We start from the raw sequence: 19032 nt of genomic DNA on the forward strand, positions 1-19032 counted from the left end.
GCTGCCTCAGGGCTGGAGGGGTGCAGCACTGGGCCCCATTGTGGGGCAGAGGGAGAAAACTGGCTGTTGTGGGAGTTGGGAGGAACTATGCTCCCGGCTCCCTGTGCACAGGCCAGGCTGGGCTCAGCTTCCCTTGGCCACTGTGAAAGGGAAGGGAGAGCTCACTCTAGCATCCCCCCCACACTGCTGGCTTCTGGCCTGAACCACTGGAGGTACGTAGCTCCATTTCTGGAATCAGAAGTGAATGTCTGTTCACTTGCAAATTGATTCAATCTATGCTGCTTTTTGAATATCTGTATTTAGCCAAATTGAAAGGCTTTCTCTTTTTTGCCCCTGCTGCCCCCAAACACACTTACCCAAAACCAAATCAAAGAAGCCAACATCAACCAGGCATTTGGTTGGGTCCATTACAGTGGCTCATGCCAAATAACTGATATTTGGTATTGTCCTCTTCGTGGTTGCAGGGCTACGTGCACATCAGACCTCTTTTTGGTCTTTTTGATTGCATTCCTTCATATGTCAGACAGCCTCTTCTGGGGTAAAATCATTCAGTCATCCCACTCTTTGATCTATCTCTGGGCTTATGCAATGTAACTGACTTAAGTGCCCCTTGATCCCTAAAGCTCTGCTTCAGAGATCTGTGACCATCAGTGAAAATAATGACCAGATGGAGTTCATAAACAAAGCAATATTTTAATATTAACTGTTGAAATAGAGCAGTTGGAGAAAGGGATGAGTTCTAATATAATATAAATATAGTCTTCAGACACATCTAATAGCCTGCTATCCTATAATGCTCAGCCAGGTGGGTTGAACTCATAGGCATCTTCTCTGCCTGCTCCTCTACAACTACCACTTCCCTTATAGACATTTACTTTTTATGTAGCCTGAATTCCCTTTTCTTTTCTGTTCCCAGGCTTTTGGTCCATCCTACTCAAAAACATATTTTGATGGCCTGAAGATGGTATAAGGCCTGAGAAACAATGGGTCACCAAACAATCTGAACTGTGTGTGCGCTAAGGGATGGGCAGCGACCATTTTCACAAGGGACACTGTATTCTTTGAGGGCTTTATAGCTAACAAAGTGGCTGTGACAGACAATCAACTCACTCTCTCTGTCACACATACACATGCATTAGCAAGCAGCAAGATATAGAAAACCCTTCTTTCATGTTCCCTTATTACTCTGCCCCTGCACAATTAGCACAGACACTTAGATAGGGTAAGGGACTGGACTGAACTTTGCCTCTTCCTCATACCGTTCCTGTTAGGACCCCTGTGGTTTTTTATGCCTTGCAGGTCCAGACTACAACCTGGAAGGACCATGAATGAAGGCCACTATTAAGTTCTTAATTTAGTGCCTTAAATTCTTTCTTTCCTGTTTTTTTGGGTGTTCAAATTTAGAAACTTTACATTAGCATATATCTTTGTATATAATCTAGACATGAGAGGATTTTTATGATAATAAGGAGCTAGAAATCTGAGCAAATGAAGCTGGGTAAATCTATATAAACTTGACTAAAGTTATACAGACATTAGAACTGCAGTGATGAACAAGGAATTATAGGATGAACAAGGATTACAAGGAACTTGGGTTTTTTCCATATGTGTAGCTTCAGTGGAGGAAATTTGAATATATTTTATCAATTACTATCCCCATTTGGTAGCTGATATAGTTCTTGAATTGCAGTTCTTAGAAAAACTGTGTAAGTTCTTTATCAGAGAGAAATGAAGGCATATGTTTTCAGACAGTTGCCATAAAAGTTTATGTATTTCTAAATACATTGTCATGAAGTTTTTATATTAGACATAGTGCTGTCTGGGGTGGTTTATTCCACTTTGAGCAGTGGGTTAGACTAGATGACCTTCTAAGGTCCCTTTCAGCTCTACTTTTCTGTAATTTTATGAAAGAATAGACATAAGGATTAGCAAGATGCCCTGCAAAAGGGTTTGTTTAACTCTGGGATATAAATATATAGTAAAACAATTCTTGAAAGATATAAATGTCATTAAGGTAAAAATCATGTTAGATGCAATCTTCAAAATGGAAGAGGTCCTCTGTGCTGCTCAGTGTCATGCTGTGTAATTGTCGTGGATTGTTTTGGCCTTAAAATATACAAATCTATGAAGCAGTAATTCTCAATCAAGAGTTCTGTGAGATCTCTTTAGGGGTACCATGGGGTGTCACGTAGTATTAGCACTGTGAGGTGTGCAAACGTTATTCACAAGATAAACTCAGAGATTTCAGATGGGAATCTTTAGTGTCAAAACACTCTTATTTGTTGTGTTCTTTATGAATTTTTTACAACATTATAATTGCTCTATTATGTTCCACAGTCAAAAATTGAGTTAAAGCTAAGAGTTGGCGTTTTCTGAGTGGTAAATCTAACAAGGGATGCCTTGAGTCTAATGAGGTTGAGAACCACTGTTATAAAGAGAGACAGAGTTTCAGCAGTAGGATCAACACAGTATTGAGATCCACAGATTGAAATTCAGGGGGCAAATCTAGGGTAAATAGGTGTTGTGTCTTTGATTTCAGCGGGTTTAGGATTTCACTCTATAGGCACCAGTACACATGCAGTGAAGCTGCTTCAGCATACTGTAATTACCATGTTCCAGCCGTTCCAGTGTCATGTGTATCAGCGTCCTCACATTGAAAAATAGTGAGAAGGGTGCTTTAATTAAAACTTGTTGGATGAGCTTTATTTAAAGTGCCCCCGCCACCATTTTTCAGCACAGGGATGCTCTGGGCACTTTAATTAGAGCAGCTCCCCTCCTGGAGCACATGTATACCCTTATCTGATTAAATGGGTGTTTTAGCTCTTAGTATCTAAATGTCACAATTGATCATCTTAAATTCTTGAACACAAATCACTGATTTTAAATTTCAGTTTTCTTACATCAGTGTGGTGAATCTTAAGGAGGATTGATCTTTTAGAATAATATTTCTGTTTGGCAATGTTTGCCCCTCCTAGAGCAAAAATGAGAGAGAGAGAGAGTTGGAGTCTCACCACACAGCAAAGCGTGAACCAGTCGAGGTTCCCAGGTGTTTGTTGGAGCTTGCAGACAGGCAGAGCCCTCAGCATGGCCAGTGGAGGGCTTCCAGGCAGAAAAGGAGTGGAACTGGTGCAGCTTTTGGATCCAAGCACCAGGACAGAAGCTTGAGCTTGGGTAGGGGTTTTTGTAGAGAACTAACAATGGCTCAAGGGAGAGCACTAGGTTTGTTTATGGATAAACGATGGCTCATATGCTGGATAAAAGGAACTGATCACTCCTGGCTATGGGTGGCATTACTCTGAGGGAGCTCACAATACACACAGGCAGATTCAGTGTTTTGGGTACCAATAGAGGAATCATTACTAGAATTGGTCTGCTAAATGCTGAGCTGGGTGTGTGTAGACATGGGTTGATTAGCATTTGGAGTAGGGGTCTCCTATCATACAGTGCTCCCCTGCTTCTGTGGTCCCAGAATTCAGTGCAGCCATTGCCTTGGACTCTCTGTGCTCTGTCCTGAATGCTAATGATAGTGCATTCCCGTCCTTCCATCTCCAATGTAAATGAGATCAGGGGAGTTGCTTCACTCCTATCACGCTTGTCTGGAGGGATTTAGGTGCGTCTCCCACTTCTTCATTGTCTTTTGTAAGTCCCTCCTCTAATCAGTTCTTGTTCAGGCAGTGGGGTGGGGGGTGAGTTCTTTGTGAGTCAGAGAGGCTGCATCCTGTGCTAGGGTTCCTCAAGAACATGGAGCTAAGAGGTAACACTTTATGGAAGATCTCCTCCTGTAACTACCTCTGGCAGCCATAAGGCTGCTTTCTTTAATGAGAATTATGTGATAGGACTAGAGAGGAAAAAAGTTCACAGAAAGTATCATCTAAAAAGGGAAACATAGGTGATAGGTTTCATTCTTCTCTATAGAGATAGGGTTCGGTCGCAAACATGTAACTCAGATCTTTGTCTGAACTTTCCCTGTCCTTAGAGATATGAGGTTTAATTTTGATGCATCTCTACCTCTCACAGTAAACAAAATTTGCTGATTAGTTATAATATTTAGTACAGCATTTCTCACACTAAGTTCAAACCTGATACCAACATTCAAGTACATTTGCACTTTACTAAAGGAGATATTTATTTCATCATGACCTTTCCCTGGAAATAATTGGCTGAATTTACACTGTAATTACCAGACTTAAATTTACATTATTCAACCTATACCCAATTGAGGTGTATTTTTTTACTGTCTTTAGTATTACTGCAGTCAAGATAACACAAAATAATTAAACTGTCAACTGCTTTCTTTTCCTTCCCCATCGGTATATGTGTGCTTTTGCATTAATTGTATTCACATTGATGTTCCTTTACTTATTTCATTACCTGCAATACCTTGTTGGCATAAATCCTTATACCAAGTATTTTTATTGCTTCATTAATTTTTACATTTACCATTTAGGTTTCTGTGGACACTGCCCATGGTTACAGCCCCCGAGCAATTGACATGAGCAATGTAACTCTCTCCAGAGATCTGCATGTAAGTTGTTTCACACTTAACATGTTTAGGTATTTTTGAAACTTAAGTTTTCTTCAGTCAGTGAGTTTCCTTAAAAAAGTGTCATACCTTGTTTATGCTATTTTTTGTCTCACCTTTGTCCTCTGATATTTAGCTGTTTAGTCATTGCTCTTTGATTTTGTCTTTTATTTCAAAAGGTACCATTAAAGTGGCAAGGCCTCAGATATTAAGGGCACAGGTGATTCTGCAAACCCTCTCTGTGAATGCCTCTTTGACGTCAATGAAAATTCTGTGTAAAAGATCTTGGAGTGTCAGAATTTTTAAAAATACCTTTATTTACAAAGTCTGTTAATATGCCTTTTTTTTTTTTAAAGACTCATTGCTCTTCATGCTGGACCATGAGCCATCCTTGTGACAATCCACCTTATGGTTAAGATAAAGAAAATAATAATGCCCAGGGGCATGAATTTGAGTTTTAATCTTTCATCAGGTTTGTAGAATGAATAGTGAGCGAATAATTTCTGACGAAGCAAAAAGTAAACATCATACAGAGGTACTATTTTTTAGCAAAGTATTATCAGCCTTGGTTGTCAGCTCTATGACCATGTGGCTAACAGGTTAGGGGCTATTTATAAAAGCTGGACATGTACAAGTTTATGGGGCCAGATGGGATGCACCCAAGGGTGCTGAGGGAGTAGGCCAATGTGATTGCAGAGCTGCTAGCCATCGTCTTTGAAAACTCATGATGATCAGGAGGGGTCCCGGACATTTGGAAAAGAGCAAATACCATGACTATCTTTAAGAAAGGGAAGGAGGATCTGGAGCACTACAGATTGGTCTCCTATGACATTCTGACAGGCCAGCTAAGGAAGTCTGGATTGGATGACTGGACTATAAAGGTGGATAGAAAACTGGCTGGATCATCAGGCTCAGAGGCTAGTAGTCAATGGCTCGATGTCTAGTTGGCAGCCGGCATCAAGTGGAGTGTCCCAGGGGTTGGTCCTGGAGCTGGTTTTGTACAGTATCTTCATCAGTGACCTGGAAGATGGCATAGAGTACACCTTTAGCAAGTTTGCAGATGACACCAACCTGGGGGGAGTAGTGGATACACTGGAGAGTAGGGCTAGGACTCAGAGAGACCTTGACTAATTGGGGGATTGGACCAAAAGAATTTCATGAGTTCAGTAAGGACAAATTTCATTTGTCAGTAAGGACAAATACAAAGTCCTGCACTTAACATGAAACAATCCCACACACTGGTATAGGCTGGGGACCAACTGGCTAAGCAGCAGTTCTGTGAAAAAGGACCTGGGGGTTACAGTGGACAATAAGCTAAATATGAGCCAACAGTATATCCTGGTTTTGAAGACGGCTAACAGCATACTGGGCTGCATTAATAGGGGCATTGCCAGCACATCAAGGGGAGTAATTATTACTCTATATTCTGCACTGATGAAGCCACATCTCAGGTACTGTGTTCAGTGTTGGGCCCCTCACTACAGAATGGATGTGGAAAAATTGGAGGGAGCCCAGGAGAAAGCAGTGAAAATTGTTAGGGGGTTGGGGCAAATGACTTCTAAGGAGAGGCTGAGGGAACAGGGCTTATGTAATCTGCAGAATAAAAGACTAAGTGGGGGTTTAATAGCAGCCTTCAAGTAAATGGCCTGTTATAAACTAGTCAGGGGGGATCAGCAGGCATTGGGGAAGTCACTGTTTCCCCGAGCACCGCCAGGAGTGACCAGGAATAACAGTCACAAGCTGGCAGAGGGTAGGTTTAGGTTAGATATCAGGAAGCGCTACTTCACAGTCAGGGAGGCTAGGGTCTGGAACCAGCTCCCAAGAGAAGTGGTGCAGGCTCCTACCCTGGGGGTGTTTAAGAGGAGGTTAGATGAACATCTTGCTGGGGTCATTTGACCCTAGTATTCTTTCCTGCCATGGCAGGGGGTCAGACTAGATGATCTGCTCGGGTCCCTTCCAACCCTACAAACTATGAAACTACTTGAAGGGGGGTCCAAAGAGGATGGCGCTAGACTGTTCTTAGTGGTGGCAGATGTCAGAACATGGAGCAACGGTCTCAAGTTGCAGCAAGGGAAGTTTAGGGTAAATATTAGGAAGAACTTCTTCACTAGGAGGGCAGTAAAATACTGGAACAAGATACCCAGAGAGGTGGTGGAATCTCCATCCTTGGAGGGTTTTAAGACCCAGGTAGACAAAACCTTTTTTGGTACGATGTAGCTGGGGATAGTCCTGCTCTGAGCAGGTGTTTGGACTAGATGTCCTTCTGAGGTCCCTTCCAACCCTACTTTTCTATGAGTCTATGAATTATAACAATAATAATTAACTACTACGTAGGATTTTATGTAGTTGGACAAATGTATAAACATAAAGTTTACAATACTTCTGTATTATGTATAAGCACAATTATAATCATGTTACAAATTGGTAAAACTGAATGAAGATAATTTGATATATAGGGAATAACTAGCATTAGAATTATGATTGACATTAGAACCCTGGACCTTGGGAACCATAGTCTTATAGTTATTCTTCTATACCTTATTGTCTTCCATGTGCCATTTATCATTTTTCTTGATTGACAGCACTTTGGTCTGTTATAAGTCACCACTGGCTTTTCTTATGATCAGAAGAAAATAGTTTCTCTAAAGTCGTACTTAAAGCTGCCTGTTCTTTGGACTGCACTTTTGCTCTCTGATAAATAATTTCATTTGCATTATTCTATGCCAGGATGTAGTTTTCCTGCACATTCAACAATTAATTTGTTGGTGGTTTAAAAATGATTTGTATTTCAATTTGAAATCACTTTTTCAAAGTTTTTAAATGCAATTTAAGTAAAAGATTACTAGTGGAACTTTCCAGGATTAATCAGGTGAATCTTGTTTAATATGTTTCTTAATGATATTAGTGTAAATAGTAAATAGGTGCTGATGTCATAATGTTGCATGGCATTATCAATACAGAGGATGATCAGGACATCGTAAAGAGAGAACTGAAAGAACTTGAGGGTGGCTATAATAGAAAGGGGGTGAAATTCAGTACTATGGAATGCAAGGTAGCGGACTTGGGATTTAGTAGCAGAAACTTCCACTCTAAACTTGGAGCTAAGCGTTTAGAAATGTTAAACTGGAGAAGGTTTTGAGTGTTCTAGATGAACACTGGTTGGCTCTAAGTTATCAATTTGATCTAGCTGTGAAGAAGGTCCACAAGAGCCCCCAGGAAAGGTACGAGAAGTGAAACTGTGATAGTAGTTCCACAGTGATATGGATCAATCTGATACAAATAGCCATGTAGGAGGCACAGGCCAGCTTGTTGCTGGCCTGCCACCAAGTAGGGGTAGAAAGCTTCCTTGTCTGAGAATAGATAAATTCTGAATTCCCAGTCTGTTTTAGGGGTTTTTTTATACAAAGCAAGTGTGTTTACTCAGGTAAGGTAAAGGGAGAAGAATTCCTTGGAGAATAAAGAAACTGTACTGGTCATTAAATGTTGCATCCACATTTTTTCAGTTTAGTCTTTCAATAAAATGACCCTTTTCAGTGAAACATTTAACTATAATTTAATGTATTATCTATACATTGCACCATTGAAAAAACCTGATAAGGAATATGAACCTTAAAATCTTGTTTGAGTTTGACCATAAATCATTAAGTTCTTTCTTTCCCTAAGGCTATGGCTGAGATGATGGCTGAGAACTATCATAACATATGGGCGAAGAAAAAGAAGATGGAACTGGAAGCAAAAGGTTTGTTTAGTGCAGTGTCTTAAGTTCTGAAGTCTGAGTGTCTGTCTTAATTGTGAGCTTAACAGATAAAGCGGAAGAATATCAAGGTAAAAATAAAACTCTGGTTTAAAATTGACCGAAATATCACTTGTCCAGAGGAAGAAATTGGTCCCGCTTATAATTTTCAACTTACATAATTATTGTTCTTGAATAATGAAAAAAAGAAGTGAGAAGAAAAGGGTGAGGCTAACTCAGTTAAAACTTAATAGCTTGATAGCTGGGTAAAACTCATACTGGTTTATTTTAATTTTTCCTTGCAATAAGTACTTGAAACTCTTGCTCACAGCGATTTGATATGCTTTTTTGAATTGCTCTATATTGCTGAGTGAACCAGCAGTGTATTAACAATTAAACAGATTAATTACACGTGAGATTGACAAAGTAAGCCCAGAGTAGATGCTTTATTTTATAAAGAGCGTAGCATGTGCTTTTTCAACTCTTTGGATGCAGATGGCAAATATTATTGATTCTTACTTTTATATTTTCTTCTTTGTTTAAGTAAAGTTAAAGCTTTAAATCATATTTTTATTCAACTATTAGCTGTGATGACCAATATGTTATATTCTAGATGCTAATAACACCAACCTCTATGTACTCTTTAAATCAGAGCAGCGATTGAGGCTCACACTGTAACCTTTGATCTGAATCCAGCTTGTGGGACTGTCATCCAGCTCACAATGCTCACTGTGGGTTTGGAAATTTGACAGTGGGAGAGCAGTGGCGGCTTTAATTGCCATAGGTTCCAGAGCTGCAGATCACACTGGTAAATGGTGTTGCTCTGCAGCTGGATCTGGGCTGGTGCATGATGTCAGCATGCAGCTGCATCTAGTATGTGAGGCCAGGTTGGCATGCCAGATTGCACCTGTTGACTGACCCTGCATACCAATTCTATTCTGGATCTAGCCTTTGGACCAACCCATGGGGGATCCAATGCATGGACTAGTACCAAACCACTCATTTGAGGACCACTGAATTAAAAGAATTACAGGCATGTAGAAGGTCTTATGAAGTGTGTGTTTTTGAGTCAGTTGTATGTGGTCTGGCAAATGGAAAAGAGGCCTCTATTAGGGTTCTGCTTAATATGAAGTTTGCATATGTTTGGCTGCTGAAGAGTAAATTGACCAAAATAGTGTAAATAGCAAATACAGGTCATGTATGTACAGTAGATGTATATTATCTTGTATAAATTTTAAATTCCTATTTCAGAAATATCTTTCAAATTACGATCTACTACTGTCACCTAATGGCCAAATACATCCAGTGCACTCATGTTAGAAAGGGAGTTTTCTTCTCAGAAATATGGCTCTTTCCAAAATCCACAATCATGAAAAATACAGACTTTTAACATAAAAAAGAAAGAAAAACATGAAGAAAAAGAAGTTAACCACATATTTATTGATTTGCATGAATAGCCTGTTGATTTACATGGGACTGCTTGTGAAAGTCAAGTGTAACTTGTACACAAATCCAGAACTAAAGAATTATTTTCCTGATGTTTTTTTCTTCATGTCTAATACAAGTATGTGTTTTATTCAACTCTTTTCACATTTGTACATACTTTACATGACCGGAGGTTGCTTGCGATGGCAAAAGTGGACTTTTGCCCTTAAATGCATAACATCTACTTAATGATGAAAAACTCAGTGGGTTGTTATGTAGTCATACGACTTGCATAGGTTTTTTTGTCTGCCTACAGATGGCTTCCTTTGAAAGCCTGCCTGTGTCAGTAGTATTTTTCAAAGGCAGTTTGCTTCCTTCAGGTTTCTGGGGGTTTGCTTATTTAACAGAAACAGCTATTCTTTGGAACTTAATAATAAGCTCCACAGAAAATAATTATGATCTGTGACAGAATGGTGACTTTGGATGAAAAATAAATAGTAGAAACTGACATATTCTTTTAAGTTTCTTAATTAGTGTTCTTATGCATTTTTTCTATTATTTCTTCCAATAATGTTCTCGTATTATCTTTAAGCTAAATGAGGGCCTTGCTACATGTTATACTTAGGATGAGGTAACTGCTCTTAAATTGCTAGTGTCTGAGTGTTCAAGCAGTAAAAATACGTGGTAAGTGACATTATAGAATAACAAAGTTAGGACTTTTTTGGTGAGGAGTAGCTCCAGATCATATTACATAATGTGTGTTGACCTAAGGTCTATTTGCTCCATGGAGGTAATATGATAAGGAGACACCAGTGCTATGCAGGGGCTGGGACTGAAAAACAAGCATTTGTCAGTCCCAGCTCTCACAGCACACCACATTCTTCAGTGGCTTTGGCTCTTATGACATATATCTTATTTAGAATATAGTAAGCATTACTGTAAGAAAGCTCAGAAAACTTTTTAACTCATAGTAATGCTTACTACACTGTACATAAAACACATCTTAAGTATAATGTGTTAAGGCCCTGAAACGGTACGAAAACTATGACTTGTAACAGTGGGCATTTTCATTCTCAAACTGAAATGGCTAAAGGGATAAGAGAAGAAAAAAAATGAAGTTTAAAAATTAACTAGACCAAAACTAGTTTTAGCAGTGAGGGAGGTATGCTCTGAAAAATATGAATTAATTGTAAAAGTACTTTTTCCCTATCAAAATAGGGTTAAAGAAAAAATGATACCATTCCTATTATGATATATATAGGTGCTTGTAGAACATGAGTTTGTTGCAAATATGCTTGTAGTCATATTTATAAATATACTTTAAAGTTATAGTCACCTAAGCTGTATAAAATGGTTTCCGTAAAGAAACAGAAGTAAATTATTAGTGTTTTAGGGTAAAGAAGAAATTATCATGTTGCCTTTTGGAGTGCCTTATTAAATATGTATCACAGTATTGTTATAAACTAGGAAGTGCCTTCTCACCAGATGTTTTATAACTAAGTTTTGATTTATTTTCTTGACATTCCTTAGTAGGAGGAGGCAACCATCCTCTACTAGTTCCCTATGATACACTGACAGCCAAAGAGAAAGCAAAGGACAGAGAGAAAGCACAGGATATTCTGAAATTTCTGCAGATCAATGGCTACGTTGTCTCCAGGTAAACTGAAATACAACACTGGGTTCATTTTACAATGGATGATAAAACTCCCTAGTTTATTTTTTTTATATGAAAAGACATAAAATGAGCTCTAAGTATAAGTGTTAAGCCCCTGAGGACAAGATTCTGTCCTGGCCCTTACATGAATAGAACCAGATTTAGATTTTTCCCCAAACTCCAATTTAAAGTAAAGCATAGGCAGAATTTTAGTCTCTGGAAACTGGGGAGTTTCAGGGGATGCTCTGTCTTTCTTAGTGAGCCTCCCTCAGTTATTCTTCCTTGGGCAATGTGGCTCTATATTTTCTCCAAGATAAGTCTGCATCCTCATGGCAAAGTGGATTCCTGAAAAAGTTAACTAAAAATAGGCTGACCATATGTGTGTTAAGGAGCAGCTTTCACCCTGCTGTGCCTTAACACACACAGTCAGCCATGTCATGAGTTTTGCTTGTATGCAGCTTGAGGTACAGTTTCCTCCAAACAGCTGCACCTAACTCCTTGAAACTTAGCAGGCTTTATGGTCTCTGCAGGGGCTAGCACACCTGCAGTTTTGACCCCGCTATGGCTTAACACTCACACATGACATGAGTTTTGCTTTCAAGAATTTGGGGTGCAGTTTCCCAGAAATCCCTGAACCTAGCTGCCTGAAACTTGGCAGGCTTTGTGGCCCCAGTAAGTGCTACCAGCCCTGCAGTTTTCACCCCCCGTGGCTTAACGCACACACAACACGAGTTTTGCTTTCAGGACTTTGAGGTGCAGTTTCCCAGAAACCCCTGGATGTATCACCTTGAACCTTGGCATACATTATACTCTCACCAAAGGCTACCATCTCTGAAAGTTTTATTTGAATCAGCAAAAAGACAACAAAGTTATAGATATTTCATTGATTCCCCATTATACCCTATGGCCAAATTGCCAAATCTTTTCTGAATCTATTTGGAAAGCCTAAAGCTTCCAGTGATTCAATTTGGATTAATAGATTCAGCCTCCAAATGATCTGAATCATCTCTGAATCCAAATAGTGATCCAAAGCTTTGCACAGCCCTATCCATTATCTGTAAGGAGCTCAGTATGTTGTAACAAAAGCTCCTTTGGGTGATTTCTGAGCACCTGGTATCCAGAAGAGAGTCCACTGACCTCAGGGTTCATAGTTTCCAGATCTTTTTCCCATGGCTTGACTCGATGTCTCATTGGAAGTCTTGCCTCACAAGCATTTTTGATAGGAGAGATCTCATGCCTTGTCTTGACTACTAAGTCCATCACACATCCCTCCGAATCCTAAGTCTCAGAGTTACCTTGGTGCAGGCCATAGGGTAATTTTCCCCCAGTGAATAACAACAGCATTAGGTGAATATGAATCATCTGTCAACAAATCTTAAATGACTGAGAACAGATAACCTCACCCCTTAAGCTCAGTCACCTAAGTCATGAGTGACATAATGTAGCATTCTTCAAATCCTATATCTCAACTCTGACCTGGCTGTCAGCCTAGTTGCTGACTTAGCTAACTACCTGTAGATAATGCTCTGTGGACTGTCCACAAATCCTGGCCTTGACTTTGTTTCTAATGTGCCTTGCAAATACAGGCAGACAAGTTTATTTCATACTCTTGCCTAAGTAATCCAGTAGTAGTCCCAAGGAATCCATTGTAGTCTCTATGACATTTCCAGCATTCAATTACCTTGTGAGAAGTAAGTCTTTTTATTTTCACAGTTTTTATTGTGCCTGGTCTGAAGGAATATGTAATATAGTTTGCCAAAATAGGCACCAAACACTTCCCAGTGATGTAGCTACCATCCAAGGGTTCAAGAAGGCGGCCTGACTCCACATCCATATAGCTATAACAAGTTCAGTTTGCTTTACCAGGTATTCAGATGAGTACTCTCTTAGCTCTACTCTGGCTTCTTCTGGTAAGAGAGTTTTAGAATATGTTCCTTTGCAGTGACATTACTGTTTGTTTAAATTGCATGTCTGTCAATTCCAGTCTATGCCTGGAGCTGCCCCTTTGATGCCTGATCACACTTTCACTAAACCTAAAGACACTGAGACAATGCAACACCAGCTGTTGTTTTAAATAGAACCAGCTCCATAAAGTTGGGTGTAATTAGCATTTTCCCTGCATCCATTCCATCTGAGTCATCACCCCCAAAAGATTCCTTAATAAGAATCTGCTATGTAAGTCAACAAATCCTGGTGGCTTGAAACAAAATGACAAGCCAGTAAGGTGTTCTTAAGTTTACTGGATGAACTCAGTCAACAGTGTTCAGACATACAACATAACTCTTAAGGGCATATGAACAGCCCTTGCAGCAGCAGGAAGCTGACAGCCCTTGTCCTCCCAGCTTTACCTGTGGTAGGTTAGGGTGCTTTTGGTATTGTTAGGAAATGTATCTTTTAGCTGTGTGATGGGGCTGATTGTTAGTATTCTGAACAGGTTAGACAAGGACTTGGAGGGTTTGGATAGGATTGATCCTGTCTTGAGAAGGGGTTTGGACTAGATGACCTCTGGCAGTCCCTTCCATGGTCATTCTATGATTCTAAGCTTAGGTAAAATGCACTAGAAAACTTTCTAATCTATGACCTCACCAAAATCAGTAACCCCTGAATAATATAATGGAATATTCTGCTAATAGCATTCATGGGCTATGGTTCTCCAAACTCTAAGACATCACCTGCAGGTCAGTGGATAGGAAATGGTACTAATTCTGGAATCTGCCATCTTGAAATTGAGAACAAGCATCACCAGTGTCAAGCAAAATGCAACGCTATAGAATATTTCTTACTCATTTTGTACCAAAATCCCATTGGAATTCAGTGGGATGTGGTTGCTTAATCCACTTGGGTTCTGGTGAAAGTCTCAGGTCAAGTATGGTTTTCTGAGGATGAAGACATACAAACCCTGCCTTTCTCTGCAAACAGGAAATGAGCTTTACTTTGCTAACTATTCTCTGTACTAAATGTATGTATTTATGAGTGTCTGTAAAAATTAAAGTCTACTGGGGTGGAGGATGGGAGATGAGGGGAGTGTTGGCTGATAGAGCATAGATGTCCAGAATGGATATCAACATAAAAAGGTGAACTACTGTAAAATTTTAATGCCATTTCAGCAAATATCTCAATAAAAAAGATTTTTAAAAAGTGCAAATCATGAAATGTGTGCATCAACGTAGCCCATTGGGGCATCCATGATCTGAGGACCTGGGAAATTACTTGATTGATTCTTTCAACCAAGACAAAAAACTGACTTGGGTAGTTCCAAAACTGCTTAGCCTTAGAAGGGTCAAAGCATAGGGAACAATGTTAAAAAGTAATGTGTACTTGATAAGGAAAGAAACATAAAATGTTGTAAGAATAGTATTATTTGAGAAGCGATCGTGTTCTACATACTTTTTATTTGATGAGCCTACATTTTTGGTAAATAACTGACCAAAATATAAGTAGGATAAATTTGTGTGACACCAAGGAAAATTGGGTTCCAAATATGTAATCAGTTTCAAGTTAACAGAAATTTGAGGAACATCAGAGTAGGTAGCTTTGGGCTATTTAATGAATTATGGATGCCTTCAGTCCTTTTCATGTGTATGGGAAATAACTTATTTTTTATTTTAGAGGATTAAAGGATCTGGAGTTAGACACCCCTTCCATTGAGAAACGCTTTGCCTACAGTTTCCTTCAGCAGCTCATAAGATATGTGGATGAAGCACATCAGTACATACTGGAGTTTGGTACAGTACCTTAACTGAATTTCTGTTAAATATTATTAATTGAAGAACTTTGTAATTAAGATTTAAAAAACAACCAGTTTCCAAAAATGTCATGTATTAGGGCCTGGACATTATATTAATGTTAATATTTATGTTGATTTTTTTATGCTTATATAAATTACACTTAGATCCAGAGTAGGTAGATGGCCAGGTATCCAGGGGTAACTGATGAAGTAGATGGTACCTTGTTATTAGGTAATATATGTTTGCACTTAGCAAATGATCCAATAGAGCTCCAGATACATGACTTCTGCACTACTGTAACTTATACTGGTCTAATTTTACCCCTGGGTTTTTCCTGGAGTAGCTATACCAGATTATAGTAAATTATTTTTGTATAAGCCAGTGTAATATATTTTTACTGCTTTAAGCACCCATGTAAAAGTGCAAACATATTGTTGCTCCAGGCCAGTGCAAACATGTTGTTGCTCCAGGCCCTTAGAGCAGGACCCTTTTTCTCAAGGACCTTAGTCAGTATTATACTTTTTACAGAAGCATCAATAAAATGGCTATAGTAAAAGTTAGTATTATGAATATGGATTGAGCATTACTTGGTGGTGTATATCAGGTAGAACTTCTCCAAGTTCCCAAAAAGTTTCCGTCTACTTGTGTAATAACTTCCACAGCTTCAGCCTTATCTTGCAGATTTATAATAATAATTGTAAGGACACATTTTTGCAGAGCCAGACTGAGGACTGGAATACCAGTCTCCTGGCAAACTAAAGCAGCTCTTTATTCCACGTATTTATTTGTAGCTAGTGACTACAAAGCAAACTGATAAACAGAAATCTAGAGACTGTCTTATTTTCTTACATGCCCCCCCTCCCACTTTCCAGGAGAGCTACTTAATCCACTGTAAATTTTCATTAAGTTCTAAAGTTTTCTGCTTACAACTTCATACAACTTAATGTCAGATTCCTGCTGCCTAATGAACCTGGTAGCACTGTCTTTGTTGGTCACTATCTGGCCCTCCCCTCAAACGAAAACATAGCCATCTCCTTCCCCAAACCAACCAACCAGCCAAAACCCTAAATGAACATTTTCTTTGTAGACTGGAAAGTGGTTTCGCCTCTCCCAGATAGCAGTGAAAGAGCAGAGATACTTACTCTTTCACTGCAGCTGACCGACCACACTTAGCTGCTTTAGGAGATTTTTAGAATTGTAGTTTTTTATTTGCATATACACTGGAAAGAGCTTCTTTCTATATGCTCTAGACACATTTGCCATAATTTCAACCTACAAACATCAACTCCACTTCTAACAAATGCAGCCCAGAGTAGAGGTGACACCCTCCCCTTCCCCCGCTTTGGCTTTCCCTGCAGGTAATGTACCTCGGGGTAAGCAGCGTGACTGTAGCCCCCACCCCAGCAGCTTGGGAGGGAGGTGGGTGGGCTTGGGGTGTACTCCCCATGTGGAAAGCCAGAGCAACGGGACGTGCTGGGCTGCGCTGTCCTCCAAAGCCACCTTACAGAGAAGTAGGCGTGGCTTCAGTCAATTTTTGGATGCTGGCAAGCCACATGCGACTCGCAAGCCATGGTTTGGCCACCTCTGGCATACAGTCATTCATCCTAGCAAGAGAAGCTGTCTCACCAGGGAGATGTTCCAAGTTTCATTTCAAGATGGAAGATCTTTGTCTTAGAGGAGGAATGTTATCTCTGCAAGAAGCTGAATAAATGCCCATACACTGGCAATTCTATGGGGAGAGGAGCAATTACCTTAGTAGAAACATAACATTTGTATGTGGCATTAGTCTGCACTACATAGGTTTGTTGACAAGACTCAAGTATTTGCCTGCCTTAGAAAAGGACTGGACTCAGTTGTCCAAACAATCCATCCCATCCACGATATAATTTAAATAGGAAAGGATAATACATGCATAACATGAGTAAAATAATCACAGTGTATAAATAAGACTGGATTAGAATAGTATCTAAGTGGAACAGATACTGGTCATTTCTATCAGTAGACAGCCCAACATCAATTAGTAATAAGAACCCCCCTCCCCCCCCCCCCCCACACACACACCTTGTTTGTAGGCATCTTTTCAGGTGAGTCCATATATCCTCTAAGACCTGTGTCTTCAGCCCCCTCTACACATGCAGGTAAAGGTGCAATGGGATCTAATGTGTAATTCACACAATTGCTCCCCCTGTTATGCCACATGTGCCTGGCATGAGGTGCAGTTGTGGGATCACATATTAGTTCACTTTGTTCCCTATTGCCAGTGCAATCCCAGAGTCCCCCTGCAGTGGTAAGAAGCAATCTCCCACAGCTGGGGGTCCAATGTACTTCAGTTGAGGAGCTCCCAGCCGCAGCAGTGCCATATGCATCCCCAGGGCTGGAGGATCCCCAGTGCAGTGATATCTGTGGCCCAGGGGTACAAGAAACCCCTGGGACCAGAGAACTGCCAGATGGGTAATCCCCCCACCCTAGGGGTGTGGGAAACCCCTGGAACTGGAGGATCATGAGGGAGGATTGCCCCTGAAGCAATCTCCTGGCCCCTGGGGTTTCTTTGCATCCGCAGACCTTGGAGATCATGTGAAACCCCCAGACCCTATGGATTGTGGCTGCCATGATCCCTAGGACTTGGAGCATGTAAAATCCCTGGGACCTGGGGACCACAGCTGCTGCAATTTGTAGGTCTGGGGGGTTTTATACTGGACATAGTGCACCCATGCTGACAGGGCTCTCAGCTGCAAGGGGGATCCTGCTACACATGCAAACTAAAGGCTGATAGCAACCAGCTGTAAAGTTAGTACATATTTTTGAGGTCTAACTCGATAGCTGGTTGGAGCTTCTTATTGTGTGATAGCTACTTTGCATGTGTAGCTGGTTTCCAGGTCATTGTGCAATTAGCCAGTTACTTGCACAATACCTGTAATGTATAGAGAGGGCCTTCCTGTAGGTGCCTACTAGGTCCTACTTTAAATCATGATTTCACATTTTTTCTGAAAATCACAAAATTAAGTGATTTTCATAAAAAATGTGATTTGAAACAAAATGCCACCATGTAGCCACTTGTGGGGGAAGTCTCCAGCAAACAGCCATGTCATGACATTTTGTTATAACAACACTGTGTGAAGGGAGTTGGGGTGGGTGCAATTTTAAAGAGAGGAGCAGCATGACTGGCCAGCAGGAAGAGTGGCAGCAGCAGGGTGGTGGAGAAGAATAGCACCCTCCTCCCTCTACTGCCAGGGTCCTCCCAAACCCTGCTGGCCTTCATGAGGTAGAAGCAGTGGTGGCCACAGCCTCTGCCCCAGCCACATCTTTGTGTGCTGTCCTGGCCTGGCCTGCTCTGTCTAGCCCAGTCCTGTGCCTAGTTTGGTGCCAGAGTGGGGAAGCTGCTGCCTGCCCAGGCCCTCCACAGCCCATGGGCAGGGGGCAGCATGAGGTGGCCAAAGCCCCTGAGATGGTGGTGACTTAAGGCAACAGTGGTGGCCAGTGGGAAAGAGCTAGCTCACTGCCCAAGCAGTCCCTACGCAGTCCATGGGCAGAGGGTGGCACAAAGGGTTAGAGCCCCTTAGGTGATGGGAGTTCGAGATGGCAGTGGCCAGTGGAGAGGGGCTGGCTCGCTGGGCCAGGAAAACAAAGGTACCACTGGGCCCAGTCCTCCCTCACACCCCACTTATCCCCTCCACCATTCCCAGGGGCCCATTAGGGGGAGGCATTCCATGTACTCCCTGCCCCATGTTTGGTGTGGAGGTGAGGGGGAAGCCCACCTGCAGGAGATGGAGGGGTATCCCTCCCTTCCTCTCTTCAGCCCCAGTCCCTACTTGGTGGAGGGGTGTGGGGAATGGAGATCACTGGTGCCATGATCTGGGCACGAAAATGGTGGCCCCTGCCACAATTGGGTTATGACATTTGCTATCTGGGCCTGCGATTTAAATCAGGCCTAGCTATTACCATAGTGCCTAATTCTCTATTCTTAACATTA

At 40.9% G+C, this 19032-nt stretch overlaps 1 protein-coding gene across 1 annotated transcript in view; it reads left to right on the top strand.

Annotated features, from left to right (window-relative positions):
• Positions 1-19032, top strand: part of RYR2 (ryanodine receptor 2) — an 830495-nt gene that overhangs the window by 633378 nt on the left and 178085 nt on the right. Inside the window, exons 55-58 of the mRNA XM_090044772.1 lie at positions 4448-4525; positions 8186-8261; positions 11211-11337; positions 14944-15059. Of these exons, the coding sequence (XP_089900898.1) occupies positions 4448-4525; positions 8186-8261; positions 11211-11337; positions 14944-15059 (397 nt within the window). The remainder of the gene's footprint in view (positions 1-4447; positions 4526-8185; positions 8262-11210; positions 11338-14943; positions 15060-19032) is intronic.

Source organism: Crocodylus siamensis, chromosome 1 (genome assembly GCF_052110815.1).
Source record: "Crocodylus siamensis isolate JL-2025a chromosome 1, ASM5211081v1, whole genome shotgun sequence".
Lineage (NCBI taxonomy): Eukaryota > Metazoa > Chordata > Crocodylia > Crocodylidae > Crocodylus > Crocodylus siamensis.